This window comes from Triturus cristatus, chromosome 2_2 (genome assembly GCF_964204655.1).
Source record: "Triturus cristatus chromosome 2_2, aTriCri1.1, whole genome shotgun sequence".
NCBI lineage: Eukaryota > Metazoa > Chordata > Amphibia > Caudata > Salamandridae > Triturus > Triturus cristatus.
In genome coordinates, this window is record NC_140582.1 from 1,041,181,472 (window position 1) to 1,041,196,951 (window position 15,480).

Below are 15,480 nucleotides of genomic sequence, written 5' to 3' on the forward strand. Positions count from 1 at the left end.
CCATGACGGAATTCATAATATTGAAAGTGAGAATTTGTATTAGTTATTTATAATTGTCATCGTTTGCTTCAAGTGACTACATATACCAGAATGCTTAGTACACAGAGACAGGAAATCACGTGATTTAAAAAAAAAAAAAAAAGTATGCTGGGTAATTGCATTGAAACTAACCGTGACCGAGGGCTCAGGGAGCTCGAAACGCATTGGTTGAAATTGCTGTAATGGACCGTTTTATTTTGGATTAAAACATTTGTGAAAAGCTTTCCACTAAGTGCGCTCCATTTGTTCTCCAGTAGGAGAAATTCCCGAAGGATTTATTGCAGCATGGCTCAGCCAGTGGAGATAATGCACCATCCATCAAGTAAGCGCCAAACTGCCAGCAAAAGCGAGCCCTGTTTGAGGAGATATATATATATATTCACTGAAAAAACATGTTTCAGACATGTTATAGTTAAGAATAAGAATTTAAAAAAACCTTAGAAATTCACAGAAAAAAACATAGGTTTCAGGGCTGTTATAGTTAGCTGGACATTTCACTCGAACAAAACCATTGAAATTCCTCCGTTATAGTTAGTTCTGCTAACTATAACTCGCGCGACCTCAATCCACTGCTAATGATGTCACATATTACATCATTCATGACATGGTCCGTGACATCACTGATGACATCATCCAGTGAATGTGGTTTTGTTCGATATTTAAATATGTATTATATATATAGCAATCTGCATTGAAGAATGAGTGGATATATCAATATAAATATCTGGATGGAGGATTTAGTAGCAGTGTGATTGACTGTTTACTTGACTAATTTATAGTGTCTCACTAAATATATTGGATAGTGACTAAACTGTGTGAATATCTGCATCACTGTCAGTTGTTGTGTAAACTGCTGCACCAGTTGGTTACTAGCTATGTGAAAGTCTATGTTAGTTATTGATTAGTTAACTGAGTATTTGTATAGGAGAATTAATGTGTGTGTGGTTCGGTGGGGGGGGGGGGGGGGTGGGGGGGGGGGGTGTGACTGCCCAAAGATGTGTGAATAGTTGATTCAGTAGGTATATGAGGTTAAGACTACATGTTATAACAGTTGTCTCGGTGAGTGAATATCTTTATGGGTGTGGTGATGAGCAAATATATCTCTCAATGGTACATGTCCAACAAACTAGAACATTAAAAGGCAGTGTATGTGACAGTTGTTGTATATAAATAAGTATACATAAGACTCGGTGATTGTATGAGTGACTGTATGGATAACTGTATACTTGTAATAGGTATTTTATAACACACTAAGTATGAGTTACTATCTATATGAATAGATGAAGTGGTGTTTGTATAAGTGTGTAGCTGAGGAAATGTAAGTATGATCCATTGTTTGCATAAATGAGTAGGATGACTGCATAAGTGAATAGGATGTGTGCTGGTGTGTAATGTCGATATGGGTATACAAGTATATTTGATAGTGTTCTATTGATCATTGACCGCATATATGAGTGAATCTATAGGTAAGTGATGAGATGTCATCAGTGATGTCACTGACCATGTCAAGAATGATGTAATATGTGACATCATCAGCAGTGGATTGTGGGCGCGCGAGTTATAGTTAGCAGAACTAACTATAACGGAGGAATTTCAATGGTTTTGTACGAGTGAAATGTCCAGCTAACTATAACCGCCCTGAAACCTATGGTTTTTCAGTGAATTTCTAAGGTTTTTTAAATGATAATTTTTAAATGTAATAATAGTTATATGTATTTTTTTATACTGATTTTCTACAGTTTAACTGTTTATTTTTACATATTTTATTTTTTACATTACATTATATATTTTTAATATAAATGGAAATAAAAATGTTTTTTAAAATATTGAAACTGAAATATAGTACTTTTGTTGAATGTATAAGTGCAGAACTATAAGTGTGTTGGTTAGTTAGGAGACTGCATGCATAGTGGATAAGGGTTTGAAGCAGTCCATGTGCTAAGGCCTGGCTCAGTGCATGAGTACTTGGGTGCTAACTGAATGATTAGAGTACTGCAAGGAGAATGGCTGGGGGATTTTATAAGTGGTTGGGTTTTGGCGCAGTGAATGGATTAGTACATGGTGCTGAATGGGTCACTAGAGGAGTGCAAGGGTAGTGACAGGGTGTTTGCTGGAAGTGTATGGATACTGACTGGGGAATTGAAGGTGTAAAAGACAAGTGTGTAGGTGGTTAGAGGACTGCATGCATAGTGGATAGGCGTTTGAGGCTGTCCATGTGCTAGTGCCTGGCTCGCTGCATGAATACTTGGATACTGACTGAATGATTAGAGTACCGCAAGGAGAGTATCTGGGTGAATTTATAAGTGTTAGAATTACTTTTCAGGATCAGTACTTGGGCTCAAAGATGCAGCACTGAGGTCTCTCCTGATAACAGGTGAGTAAATCTGAATTCGAAGTTCGGCTGATTTTAGAGAAATATTTGTAAGTTTCAAAAATCAACACAGAGAAACTTTTTCAGCAAAAAGCAGGCAATGATATCCTATAGAAAGAAATTCAAGTTACTGGTAAGTACGGTTACAATTACTTTTCAGGATCAGTACTGGGCTCAAAGATGCAGCACTGACGTCTCGCCTGATAACAGGTGAGTACATCGGAATTCGTAGTTCGGCTGATTTTAGAGGAATAATTTAAAGTTCCAAAACTCCACACTTAGAAGAATTTCCAAGTGAAACCAGTCAATGTTAGCCTATGGAAGGAAATTCAAGTTACTGGTAAACACGGTTAGAATTACTTTTCAGGATCAGTACTGGGCTCAAAGATGCAGCACTGAGGTCTCTCCTGATAAAAGGTGAGTAAATCAGAATTCATAGTTCGGCTGATTTTACTTTGGCCCAGTATATATAGAGCCACTTTCCTACACCATCCCCTCCCTTCACCACTGTGTAAATGCGCCCTGTGTCCGTTTTAATTTAGGAGATTAAGTCCCCTTGAATTCTGAGTGTCCCTAGGATCCAAGTATCCCACTAGGTACCTCCAAGTAAGCACCACAGAGCTGCGTTATAGAAAGGTGTAAAAAGGCCACCTCTCAGAAACACAGCGCAGTGGCGCTTACTGGAAGCACCTGGTGGGCTAGTTGGCCCCCTGGGGCTCTCAGGACTGAAGGGGAATTATTTTTGCCCCGCCACGCTCCAGGGGGAGTGTGACTGGAGCCGGTACGTCGGCGTCTGCGGGGGCTTTCGTATTCACAGGGCGGGAACGGATCAGGTTGTGAGGGTGGGCACCTTTTTTCACTGTTGGTTGAGCACAGGTGATGGTAGTTCACGGTGATCCTCTCGCACCGCCCTGGTCAAAACCGGCTCCCTCGAGTATTCCACTGATCGGTTTTTCTTTTGATACTGTCCGGGACGTTCGGCTGCCGGTGCTGAGACAACGTGGAGTGCCACAGAAGCTTTCCTGCCAAAAGGATTCAACCGGACTGTAGAGACAATTCCGTCCCCCCCTCGCATCCATAGCTACGCTGGATGCACACTATTACTTTACGATCCACAGTGTTCCCTGAATAAAAAAAAACGTTCATATTACTAACCTTCCTGGGTCTCCTCATCTTAATTCCTGACGCACCGTTCCCTTGTGCCTACAACCATTCGGGGGTCTGTGACAACATGGTGTCAGAAGTGGGATATCATCCTCTAATACAAGATGTAAAACCTCATTGCCCAAATCAGAGAGGGACAGAGCAAACTCGAGTTTGCCATGGAGAAACCCGCCAATCAAGCCGAAATGGACAGGGCTGTCTTTACGTCAGCCATACAGACTCAGGCCGACAACCTTACCAAACTGGCTGAAGGACAGTCACAGCTGATGGCTGTCTTGGGACAGGAAAGAGCGACCACTCTGCCTGGTACCGTGGTCCCATTACAAAAGTATGTACCGGGAGACGATCCCGTTTCCTTCTTTCTTAATTTCGAAAGAGCAGCTAGGGCCAGCGAATGGCCTGGAGACCGATGGCCGTTCTATCTGGCCCCTTTACTTACAGGGAGGCACAAGAGGCATACCAGATGGCCAACAGTGATGGTACAGCCGCCTACGGCCATGAAAACAATTAATTCTGGACAGACTAGGCATTGATGAGGAAGCCCATCACCTGAAGTTTAGACAAGAGAGGGGTATACCTGGTGACACCCTGAAAACGTTGTTCTATAAACTGAAGGATGCCGCCGCCCGTTGGCGAACGCCTTTAGAGTCTAACCGTGAGGAAATCATGGGCAAGATTTACCTCGAGTTGTTCCTTGAAGCGCTACCCTATGGTACGCAATGCTGGTTATGCCAACATGCAGGTCTAACCCTGGCACATGCCATAGAGATGGCCACATTGTATTCCAGGGCCCAGAGTCGATCAACATTGAAAGAACCGGAGAAAAACTCCAAGGTCCAGCACACGGGAAGGGCTGAAAAAAAGCCTATAAAACTACCCTATCACTCCACAAAGCCAAGATATGGGAAGCTAGATGCCCCCCTACGCCAGGTCCTCAGTGTTTTGATTGCGGGGAGTGAGGGCATATCGCGAGATACTGCAGAAGAAAAAAAATGAGAAAATGGAGCACAAACCCATGGATGTGAGCTACCTCCCCCGATCCATCCATTATGCTCAGGAAACACGTCCCACCTTCTATGTGAGTGTTTCCTTGAACAGCCAGCCCATAACTGCTCTGTTAGATTCAGGCTGTAAACAGTCATTGGTTAGAAAAGAGGTCCTGTCCTCCTACCCTCTGCTTACCACTAAGACAGTCAAAATAAGGTGTGTGCATGGTGACACAAAAGACTATCCGTTAGCTCGGGTTAACCTCAAAACCAAGCTGCGGATTGGGTTTCAGGTAGACGTAGGGGTTTTGCCTCATCTCCCTGAGCCCCTTATAATAGGGATAGACAACCCCTGTTTTTATCCCCAAGACCGATAGTCCCCAGAATTCCCTGCTGACCTCTGAACCTTGGGCCATTGACACCCATTTTAGAACAGTGATGCCACCATCAGGAACGCATGGCAGAGCGCTAGAGAAAAACAGCAGTCCTTACGACGGGTTTATCCCTGTTTTATTGAACAGAACGCTATAGGCGGGCTAAGGATGGTGAGGAACCCCAGTTACTAGTACCAAGCGGGTTCAGGGATCAGGTCCTTTTTTTTGCTCATGCCCATCTCCTTGCAGGGCATTGCGGAGCCGAAAAAACGACCCAATCTATACTTCGCAGTTTCTTTTGGCCAGGGGTATACGCACAGGTACGGCGATACTGCCAGGAGTGCCAGATATGCCAGAAGAAAAACCCCTATGTTCCACCCGGCGTTCCACTGAATCCACTTCCCATTGTTGGTAAACCATTCAACAGAATCGGTATGGAACTTCTAGGCCCCCTACCCAAGTCCAGCCGGGGTTATCAATATGTCCTTGTTATAGTGGATTACGCCACAAGATATCCAGAAACCCTTCCCTTGAGGTTTGGCCACAGCCACCACGATACCTCAAAGGCTGATAGAAGTTTTTTGAGGAATGGGGTTTCCCTGTGATCTCGTCAACGATCAGGGAACTCCTTTTGTGTCACGGCTGATGAGGCAGGTGTGCAAAGAATTGAATATCCGACACAAAGACATCAGTCTACCATCCCCAGACGGACGGGCTTGTGGAGCGCTATAACGGCAATCTCAAGCTCACCCTCAAGAAGATGCTCACTGGGGATGGATAGGAAACTGGGATCAGCTACTACCCTTAGCACTGTTCGTGCTCAGAAATCAGACCCAGAGTAGTCTTGGTATGTCCTCTTTTGAGCTACTCTTTGGACGAAAACCCCGAACCCTCCTAGAGATTACAAAAGAGAGATGGGAAAAAGAGGGGGCTCAGGAAGCTCAGTCCTTGTTGGACTATGCAAACCAGGTTAAGTCCCGTTTGCACAAACTAAGAACCTTAGCCCACATGTCATTAGAACAGGCAAAACAAAGACAAAAACACTTCTATGATCAAGGGAGGAGGTGGCGTGAATTAGACGTAGGAGACTGGGCTCTAGTCCTTCTTCCGTCTCCTCTCACAAATTAAGGAAAGAATGGCAGGGACCTTTCCAGATCACAAGAAAAATAGGAAAAACAACTTATATCCTGAGCCTCTCCAAGAGTAAAACTCAGATGTATCATATAAACCTCCTTAAAAAATGGCTGGGCCCTCCACCTAAACAGACCCATAGTGTATCCACCGTGGATACTCTGCCCCCCACAGTACAGGACACTGTAATTAATACTGAGTTAACCGAAAAAGAACGGGAAGAAATCAGGGCCCTCCTCCTTAACCATAAAGAGATCTTCTCCGATCAACCTGGCAGGACCCATTTGGCCGAACCTTCGATCCCGACTCAAGAAGGAGTCGTGATCAGACAGAAACCCTATAGGGTCCCTGAGGCCAGACGCCTCGCTCTCCAGAACGAGGTGTCTCAGATGTTAAAGACAGGGATCATAGTACATTCTAAGAGCAATTGGTGTTCCCCAGTTGTCCTTGTGCTGAAATCGGGTGGCAGCATCCGATTTCCGAGCAATAAATCGGGTCTCCAAACACGACGGCCTTCTGCTTCCCAGGGTTGATAAGCTGATAGAGCACCTTGGTGAGGCTCGATACATCTCCACAATAGATCTCACCAAGGGCTATTGGCAAATTCCCCTAAACCCTGCTGACCGAGAAAAAACGGCTTTTTCCACACACAATGGCCTATACCACTTTACGGTCCTCCCGTTTGGGTTGCATGGGGCCTGGCTAGTTTCCAGAGGCTGATGGATACGGTATTAGCACCTCACCTATCCTACGCCTCTGCCTATCTAGACGATATTGTGGTATATAGCAGGTCATGGCGAGAACACCTACAACATCTCCAGGCCATCCTTACCGAGGTTGGACTCGCTCGTTTACATATCAACGCGAAAAAGTGCAGATTCGCTTTCCAGAAAGTTAAGTATTTGGGGTATGATTTAGGGATGGGTCTGATATAGCCCCAGACCGAGAAGGTAAAAGCCATCCAAAACACACCCTTCCCAACTACCCCAGACGTGATCTTCAGGGTTTCCTTGGGTTGGTGGGCTACTACAGGTGCTTCATCCCCCAGTTTTCCGAGGTCGCTGCCCCCTTCAGAGATCTTTTTAAAAAATCAGTCCCTGCTTTACGGTTGCGTAACCCATCAGACGCTGAGGACCGGGCCTTTCTACTCCTTAAGACTACCTTGACAACCTCCCCTGTGCTTATGACCCCAGACTTTCAAAAACCCTTTATCCTCCAGAAGGACGCCTCTGGGGTGGGAATCGGGGCGGTGCTGTCCCAGGTTGATAGTGAGGGTGAGGAGAGGCCTGTCATCTATATCATTAGGAAGTTGGTCCCAAGGGAAAGGCTCTATCCCACGATAGAGAAGGAATGCTTGGCAGTAAGGTGGGGTATCGAAAAACTGCGCTACTATCTTGAGGGTAGACCCTTTATTTTGTATACTGACCATGCTCCCCTGACTTGGCTCCAACTGAACAAGGGTTGCAACGACCGTATCCTCCGGTGGTTCCTGGCCCTACAGCCTTTCCAGTTTGAGGTGCGTCACCATAAGGGGACGGACCAGGGGAACGCCGACTTTCTTTCCCGCTATCCTCTTTCCCCCGATCGGGGAAACCCAGGGGGGAGGTTGTGTCACGGTTTCCCTGGGGAGTGGGCTCCACAAACTCCCTCCGATGTTGACACTTTATTCCTCGTCCGTGCACAGGAATGGCCTGACCACTTTAAGACCGCTCCAGTCCTATGAGAGGACGTATCAGCAAGCATGACGTCGGATCCTCTCCTCCTATCGGAAGGCCCCACCGGGATTAAAAGGGAGGAGCCAGAACCAGGAAGGAGGCAAGCCGGAAAACAGACTGGGGAAGACGAGCGTGGAGCAGAACCGGAGCAGCAGCTGTTGGATCCAGTGTCGCCCAGCGGTCCCGACGCCCAGGAGAGGAAATCGGAAAAGGACCCGACGCCAGGAGGCCAACGGTTCCGTGCTTCACCCCGCCACGCTCCAGGAGGAGTGTGGCTGGAGCAGGTACGTTGGCATCTGCGGGGGCTTTCATTTTCACGGGGAGGGAACAGGTCAGGTTGTGAGGGTGGCCACCGTTTTTCACTGTTGGTTGAGCACAGGTGATGGTAGTTCGCGGTGATCCCCTCGCGCCCCCCTGCCCTGGTCAAAACCGGCTCCCTCGAGTATTCCACTGATCTGTGGTCTTTTTCTTTTGATACTCTCCAGGACGTTCGGCTGCCGGTGCTGAGACAATGCGGAGTGCCACAGAAGCTTTCCTGCCAAAAGGAGTCCACCGGACTGTAGAGACAATTCCGTTCCTCCCCCCCCTCGCATCCATAGCTACGCTGGATGGACACTATTACTTTATGATCCACATTGTTCCCTGAATAAAAACACCATTCATATTACTAACCTTCCTGGGTCTCCTCATCTTCATTCATGACGCACCGTTCCCTACAACCATTCGGGGGGCCGTGACTCCTAGAAATTCACTGAACAAGCTAAATATTAAAGTGACGTTATAGTTAAGAATTGTAATAATATCGTAATACTCATAGAAATTCACAACAACAAAAAATCAAAGGCTAAAAGGACGGTGTAGTAGGTGCAAATATCAGTTAAAACAAACCGTTTTAAATGAACAAAACCACTGAAATTCATCATACAGTTATCTCAACATTTCCAATATAGGCTCAAAACAAAAACACCACACTCCCAACCACACACCCTGTACGGCGTAGCTTGCTATCTGTGTGAGTAAAAGGTTCAGCGCCCTCAATTTAAAATGGAAGCAAGTTGCTGGGTTAATCTGTACTAATAAGGCTTATTATTCTTAAAAGGAACTCTTTGTAGCAACCTTAGCATAACGAAAGGTTGATAAAAAATGCAATAAAGTTCTTAACCTACGCCTTGCAGTTTCCATGCAGCTCATCATATGCTATATAAAAAGATATGTAACCTATAAAAAGAAGCTCTGCAAATGCAAATCCTATATAAGTGCTGGCGCACGAATTAAGGGTTGTCAATGTTACGAACTCCACTCAGTGGAAAGCCAAATCCTCGGGAGCGAAGAAGGATCTCTACTCTCCCTCAGGGTACCACCAGATTTGCATATAACCAGAATACTAGTTGACTACCCTTATGGGAGAGAAGAGAGAGCTCAGGACCACCAGAGTGAAGGAGAGACACAGTAGGTTCAAAAATATTCAGAGAGGCTGTTCAAGTGTGAGGATGCCCTAATAATAAAATGAAAAATAGAAATCAGATAAGCAATGTCTGTCACTAGCTTTCCAATACTATCTGCTACTCTCTGCCCCCTGATACTGATACCCCTTCCCGGTTGTGTACTCTTCCAGACTCACCATCAATATTGACAGGCGCTGCCATAAAGCAGATCAGGAATCCAGTCCAGACAGCGCTAGCGATGATGCAGAGAATGCTAGCAATATTCGACCATGCGAAAATGCAGGATGAATTCCAAAATGAAGCCTCCAAAGGTGTAGGAAGATTTCGGCTCACACGAGCAGTAGAGAATTCTACCGCTAGAGTCGGGTCAGTAACCGGAGAGTAATTTTGAGCTGCTCACTGGAGAGGAAACGAGGGAAGCAGCAAAAGGGACGTGGCGTCTTCAGGGAGGTGGAAGAAAGAACCGCCGCTACAAAAGCAGCCATGCCAAATATCAGCGTTAATGAAAAAATGAGGAGTGCGTGGGCGCAGCACGTTGGGGACGATAGAAGGCAAAAGAAAAAACAGTTCTTGGATTCGGAACGGTCTCTAAAAATAAGGGCAGGGCGGGACACGCACAACGTGCGTTAAAGCGAAGTCCAAAATAAATAAATCCAGCAGAAGTCTGAAGGATAACCGAGCCGGCGTTGACCTGCGACAGCAGAAACTAGTAGAGAGGATTCTCAAGCTAGACGGGGATTCCAGGCAGAGTCAGAAACGATCCACAGCTGAAAGGAGGCGTGGTCCACCAAAAATGAAGTTTCCAAGCACCTGTGCTTGGGAGTCGGCAGCTTTATGTCCGCCAAAGACACGTGATGAGTCTGCGAGTGCACACACCCATCTCCCCCATATGCTTCATTCTGGGTAATGTAGTGCAATTAGAAAATAGATCAATTCAAGGGTCTAAATCGCAACAAGGGTCAGAGTCCCCCTGCACCTTAGGGTCTGCAGATACTTGCATAACGCAAATGAGGCACCGCCTCTGCATAAAAAACCTGCACATGGGGAACAATGTTTGCATCTGCATTATTTTGTCGACCGCTGATGGCGGGGCATCGGAGGGGGGTGGGGCTCAAAGAGGTTTGGAGGGCGGGACAATTACAGCTTGGGCACCAGACCACACCTGCTCCATCTCCTAGTGACGCCACGGACGACAGATGGTAGCAGTACGTCTATATTGTGACTCTCAACACTAGTAGACATTTAGTTGGATTCAAGAAGGCCTTTAGTCTGCAGAAAACCAACAAATATGTATCTTAACAACAAAGCAGTGATTTCACATCTCTGTGTTCCCTTGAAGTAGAATAAATTTGTGTTTGGATATTCTTGATAGAATGATGGAATGGGTGTTAAACATTGATGTTGGGTCATCTACATACCTGGGATTGTCTCACCAGTCTTCTTAGGACTTAATGGAGCAGCTGCTTGCTCTACTGGTTCTTTGTCCTTTCCTTTTCGTCGAATTGGGCTTAAAGAAGGCGGATTTGCTAACGAGGGTAAAGCTGCCTTTGAATTAAAAAAGAGGGAACATTAGCTTAAGCTTTCATATTACCCAACATCTGAACAATAAGCTTAGTAAACTGATAAATATTTGTGTACTCATCTGACACTATATACAAAGTTATATTTGAATATCTCAGGTGGCTAAGTGATCATTTGGATTATGTCTTCATTGCCTGAGGAAACCTGCTCATTTTATTTACATCAAAGCAAACATTTATTTACAATTGTTTTCACTTAGAAAGCAAAAGAAAGGAAAGCAAGCTAGCAGGTAGGAAAATACTATTGCTAACTTGATAATTACCACTGAATAACAGTTGGAGAATAGAATTGTGCAATTGCGCCCCCACCCCCCAAAAAAAGCTCTGGAGCCAGCTTCCATTGCATTGCCTTACATTACAAACATTTTTCAGCAAAGTCAATTTCTGATAAGAGTGACAGTAACACCAGTACCTTTAAGCTATGCTGCTGGACGTGTAATAGACAATACTAGCTCCCTAGCATCAGTGCTGCAACACTTGTTTTATAAAATAAAATAAAAAAAGAGGTGTGTAGCAGCACTACCCAGTATAGCTGTTATATATGTAATGGCAGTACATCTTAGCAAAGCTAGTATATTAGAAATGGGAAGCACAAGCACTTCCCCAAAGGGCTGCCACGTTAGGACCTGGCAGACTGAAAGAAGGCATATCTACTACACTCTGGGTTGACATACTGACGAAATCCACATGTGCTACTGACACCTAGCAGACTGAGGGAAAGCATATCTACCACACTCTGAATTGGCATACTGATACAAGCCGTAAGTGCCATTCTGGGACCTGGCAGACTGAGTGAAGGTAAATCTACCATGCCCTGGGTCTGCACATTGATGGAAGCCTCATGTGCCAGGCTGGGACCTGGCAGTTTGAGGGAGGGTAAATATATATATATATATATAACACTCTGGGTCAGCATACTGACAGAAGGCTCATGTGTCACTCTGGGACCTGGCAGACTGAGGGTATATCTACCACACTTGAGTCTGCAAACTGATGGAAGGCCTATGTACCACACTGAGATCTGGTAGATTGGGAGGGCATTCTGACGGCAGGTTCATGTGCCACACTGGAGGCTGGCATACTGACGGAAAGCCTATGTGGGGGCTGCCATACTGAAGGAAGGTCAACATTAAGGGCTGACAAATTGAAAGAGACATTACATGTCACATTGAGGGCTGGCATATTGAGGGATCGTTTTTTCTGGCTCTCTAGATGACTGACGTGCGGATGAAAAACTTCTGTCACACTGCAGAAAAAATGACATTGCACACTGCAGGATTCCAAGCTGGCTGAAGGTGGATATACAATTGTTAGGATCTGACCTAAAAGAAAATGGATTTGTCAACGTACGACCGCCGGCTGCAGATCCTTCTCCTACCTCGCCGCCAAGACCTGGAACACCCTCCCAACCCACCTACGACAGACCCAAGACCTACTCGCCTTCAGAAGACTCCTCAAGACCTGGCTTTTCTAGCAGTAGCGGCAGCCCCCCCCCCCCTCTTCAGCGCCTTGAGACCCTCTCGGGTAAGTAGCAAGCTTTACAAGTACACTGATTGATTGATTGATATTGAGTGCTGTCATAATTGAAGAAACAATTAATCCATCATGTGGTGAAATGATGGGGTGGGACTTATCTATCACATCAGCTCTGACATGTTGGGGCAATTGAATCTGTCACACTGCAGGTGGTCACACTCGAGTATGACCGACATCTCACATTTAAGGCTGCCACTGGATAGAAGAAGGCTCACTAGTCACACTAGGAGTTGACATATTGGGAAAGACTGTTAAACTGGGGGATGGCTGACCTGCAGCTTGGGTTGAAAAGCCGTTGTGTGTGTGGCGGTGGGTGCGAGGGGTCTAATATTGAGGACATCTGGATCTGGTCATGTACAAAATTACATACAGAAAGAGACTGGATGTCACACTGGAAAATGACATACTGAGGAATGCCAATCTGTCACGCAGTGGGTTGACAAGCTAATGGTAGCTAATCAGCAATACAGCTGGCACTGAAAAGTGACGTAATGCGGGAAAGCAGTCACTCTCATAGGTTTGGCTCCAAATGGGTACAAACAGCATTTAATCGTACGGACGTCTATAAAATGAGATTCAGTGAGATCAATACTTATAAACATCTGTTAACTGTTAATGCCTCATTGGAGTGAAAATTCTCTATAATTACGCCCGCTACGTTATGTACGAAATACCATAGCCAGCTTTCCATACGCTGCATGAATAGATCCCTTTAAATGTGATTCAGTTCTTAAAATTAACATGTTTTCACTCCTCTTCCTGTGGCTGAGCACTCCCAGGTTGCCAGGTGGGAGCTCCAGAGAGGAGGCTACAGGCGTTATAATGGCAGTGCTACATAGTGCTATACGAGCACCTTAGACATGAATATGAAACAGGTAATGCGATTTTTTTTTGAAGAGTTGTATTGTCAGCGCACTCATGGAAAACAAGCTCAATGTCTAATAGGTAGACATCTCGAGAGAATGAAGGCATGGATAAATTAAAGAGAACCAATCTCTATATACACAAGAAAAGTCAAGAAATACTTAAGGGTGCAGGGTCTTGCAGATATGAAAGAACACATAAACAAGCAGTAGGTGATATGAGTTCTTTGATTTGTGTGGAAAACGTGCGACAAGGCAATAAAAAAGATTACTTACTTAAAGTAATGATCTGTTTGGTGGAAACTCTACCTGCAAATTCCTCACCTGTAGAACAATCCCCAGGCATCAGACTGGATCCGGGAAACTTCAAAGCAACAATGTCGCTGGTAGAGGGCACTGGACTCATTCAGCCCCAGAAGGGACATCAGGTAGCATCACTGATGTCGTAAAGCGCCTGCCCCGTCTCACCAATGTCAGTTACCCCCTGTTTTTTCCAAGCATTCGAGATGAGAGGGCAGACTGACATTGAAGAAGAATTCGCAGTACCAGAAACCTTCCCTATAACATGTCAATCAAATGGGGAGGGAGGTGGGCGGGTGCAGAATATTCTGTCCACCAGAAAGATGGTTTCCTTTTTTCCGTGCCCTCAGTGCAGATCCAGAGCTAAGATTCTGATGGAATTTTTCCTGTCCCTCAAAAAAATCCAGCAATACCATGCCAGCCCCCCCGAAAAATCTGGTTTTAAACCATTTAGGGAATGTGAGGGACAGAAGGCCATCATGTACACCCATGCCATCTGTTTATGGTGTCTAGGGTCCGACCATGACTCGAAGTCCTGCTCATTTGCCTCTCCATGCACCGAAAAGCCATCAAGGAAGCTCTTCATGGCCAGGGCGAAGGATTTGCTTTAGATTGATGAATTATAGGGAAGGTTTTCTGGTACTGCAAATTCTTCATCGATGCCAGTCTGCCCCCTCGCCTCGAATGTTTGGAAAACTGACATTGGTGAGACGGGGCAGGCGCTTTATGACATCAGTGATGTCACCTGATGTCACTTCTGGGGCTGAGTGAGTCCAGCGCCCTCTACAAGAGTCTTTGTTGCTTTAAAGTTTTCCGGATCCAGTCTGATGCCTGAGGATTGTTCTATGGAGAAGAATAGGACGGTGGAAGTATCCATCAGAAGCATGATGTCAGTGATGTGAGGGATACATAGTATGAGCTATGTATGAAATCTGAGTGGTGTGGGGAATGTGAGATGTGAACAATGTAAATAGGGTGATCAATGTGAGTAGAGTGAAGTGTGAGCTCTATGAACAAAGTGAATGTTTTAAATGATATGCAAAGTAGTAGATAGAACTGGTGTGAAAGTAGATAATGGTGCAACTAGTGTGAGTGGTGTGAATGTTAGGAGCGACATTATACATATGAATAATGCAACTGATGCACATGAGGTGCAGTTTGTTAGTTGCATATATTTGAGTGATGCGGGTCCTGTGGGTAATGCAAATGTCATATATTGTGAGTAGTCAATACGTGAAATGTGAGCTGTATGAGAGGCACAAATAGTATGAGTGTAGGTTTCATATGGCAACGCCTACTGTAGATAATATGGGCGGACATGCAAAAAGTGATAATCCTGGCTTTGAACTGTTTGAGCTGACAGAGCCAGGAGTCAGAATTCAGTTGCACAAGTTTCTAACCTTTGGTAACGCTCTTTCTAGTAGAGACTATCTAGCAGCGGATTCCTCACCTTTTAAAGAATTGCCAGACATCAGACTGAATCTGTAAACCTTTCAGCAGTACTTCGCCATCAGGCTCCACAATGATGCCGGTCTGTTCCGGAAGGGAAGAGTGGAGACCATAAAGAAACCACCCCTGCAAGCTGACGTCAGTTGCTTTGGAGGCAATCCGTGCCCCCAGACACAGAGTCCCAAGAGCAAATGGGTCGTGAGCAGTGTGCAAAGTCGTTGACTTGGGGTCCTATTAATGGGTAGAATCTAATCACAGAACAAGGAGGATGGGAGGGTTGGTGAGCAATCTGTAGCTAGGTGCTCAAAGAAGTGGAAGGAAAATGAGGAATTTTAGCCGAAGATTAAAATTGCATGGCATTATGTGTAAGACAACTTAGTGGGATCCACACAGGTCGACAACCCAGGAGTCAAATTTTGTTTTGTTTTCAGAAATGTCTGAATTTGGTAGGTTTCCAGAGTGGGGGGTTGGGTGGTGGGTCTTGTCAGCCACGCCGCAGTCTGGAAAGAAATGCCTCTTTTTGTATG

General features: G+C 45.4%; 1 protein-coding gene across 2 annotated transcripts in view; it reads right to left on the reverse strand.

The window, feature by feature from the left end:
* The window catches only part of HTT (huntingtin), a 2,065,683-nt gene that overhangs the window by 1,177,140 nt on the left and 873,063 nt on the right, over nt 1-15,480 (reverse strand). For both annotated transcript variants that reach the window (XM_085642500.1, XM_085642499.1), the window contains one exon: nt 10,644-10,770. In XM_085642500.1, the coding sequence (XP_085498626.1) occupies nt 10,644-10,770 (127 nt within the window). The remainder of the gene's footprint in view (nt 1-10,643; nt 10,771-15,480) is intronic.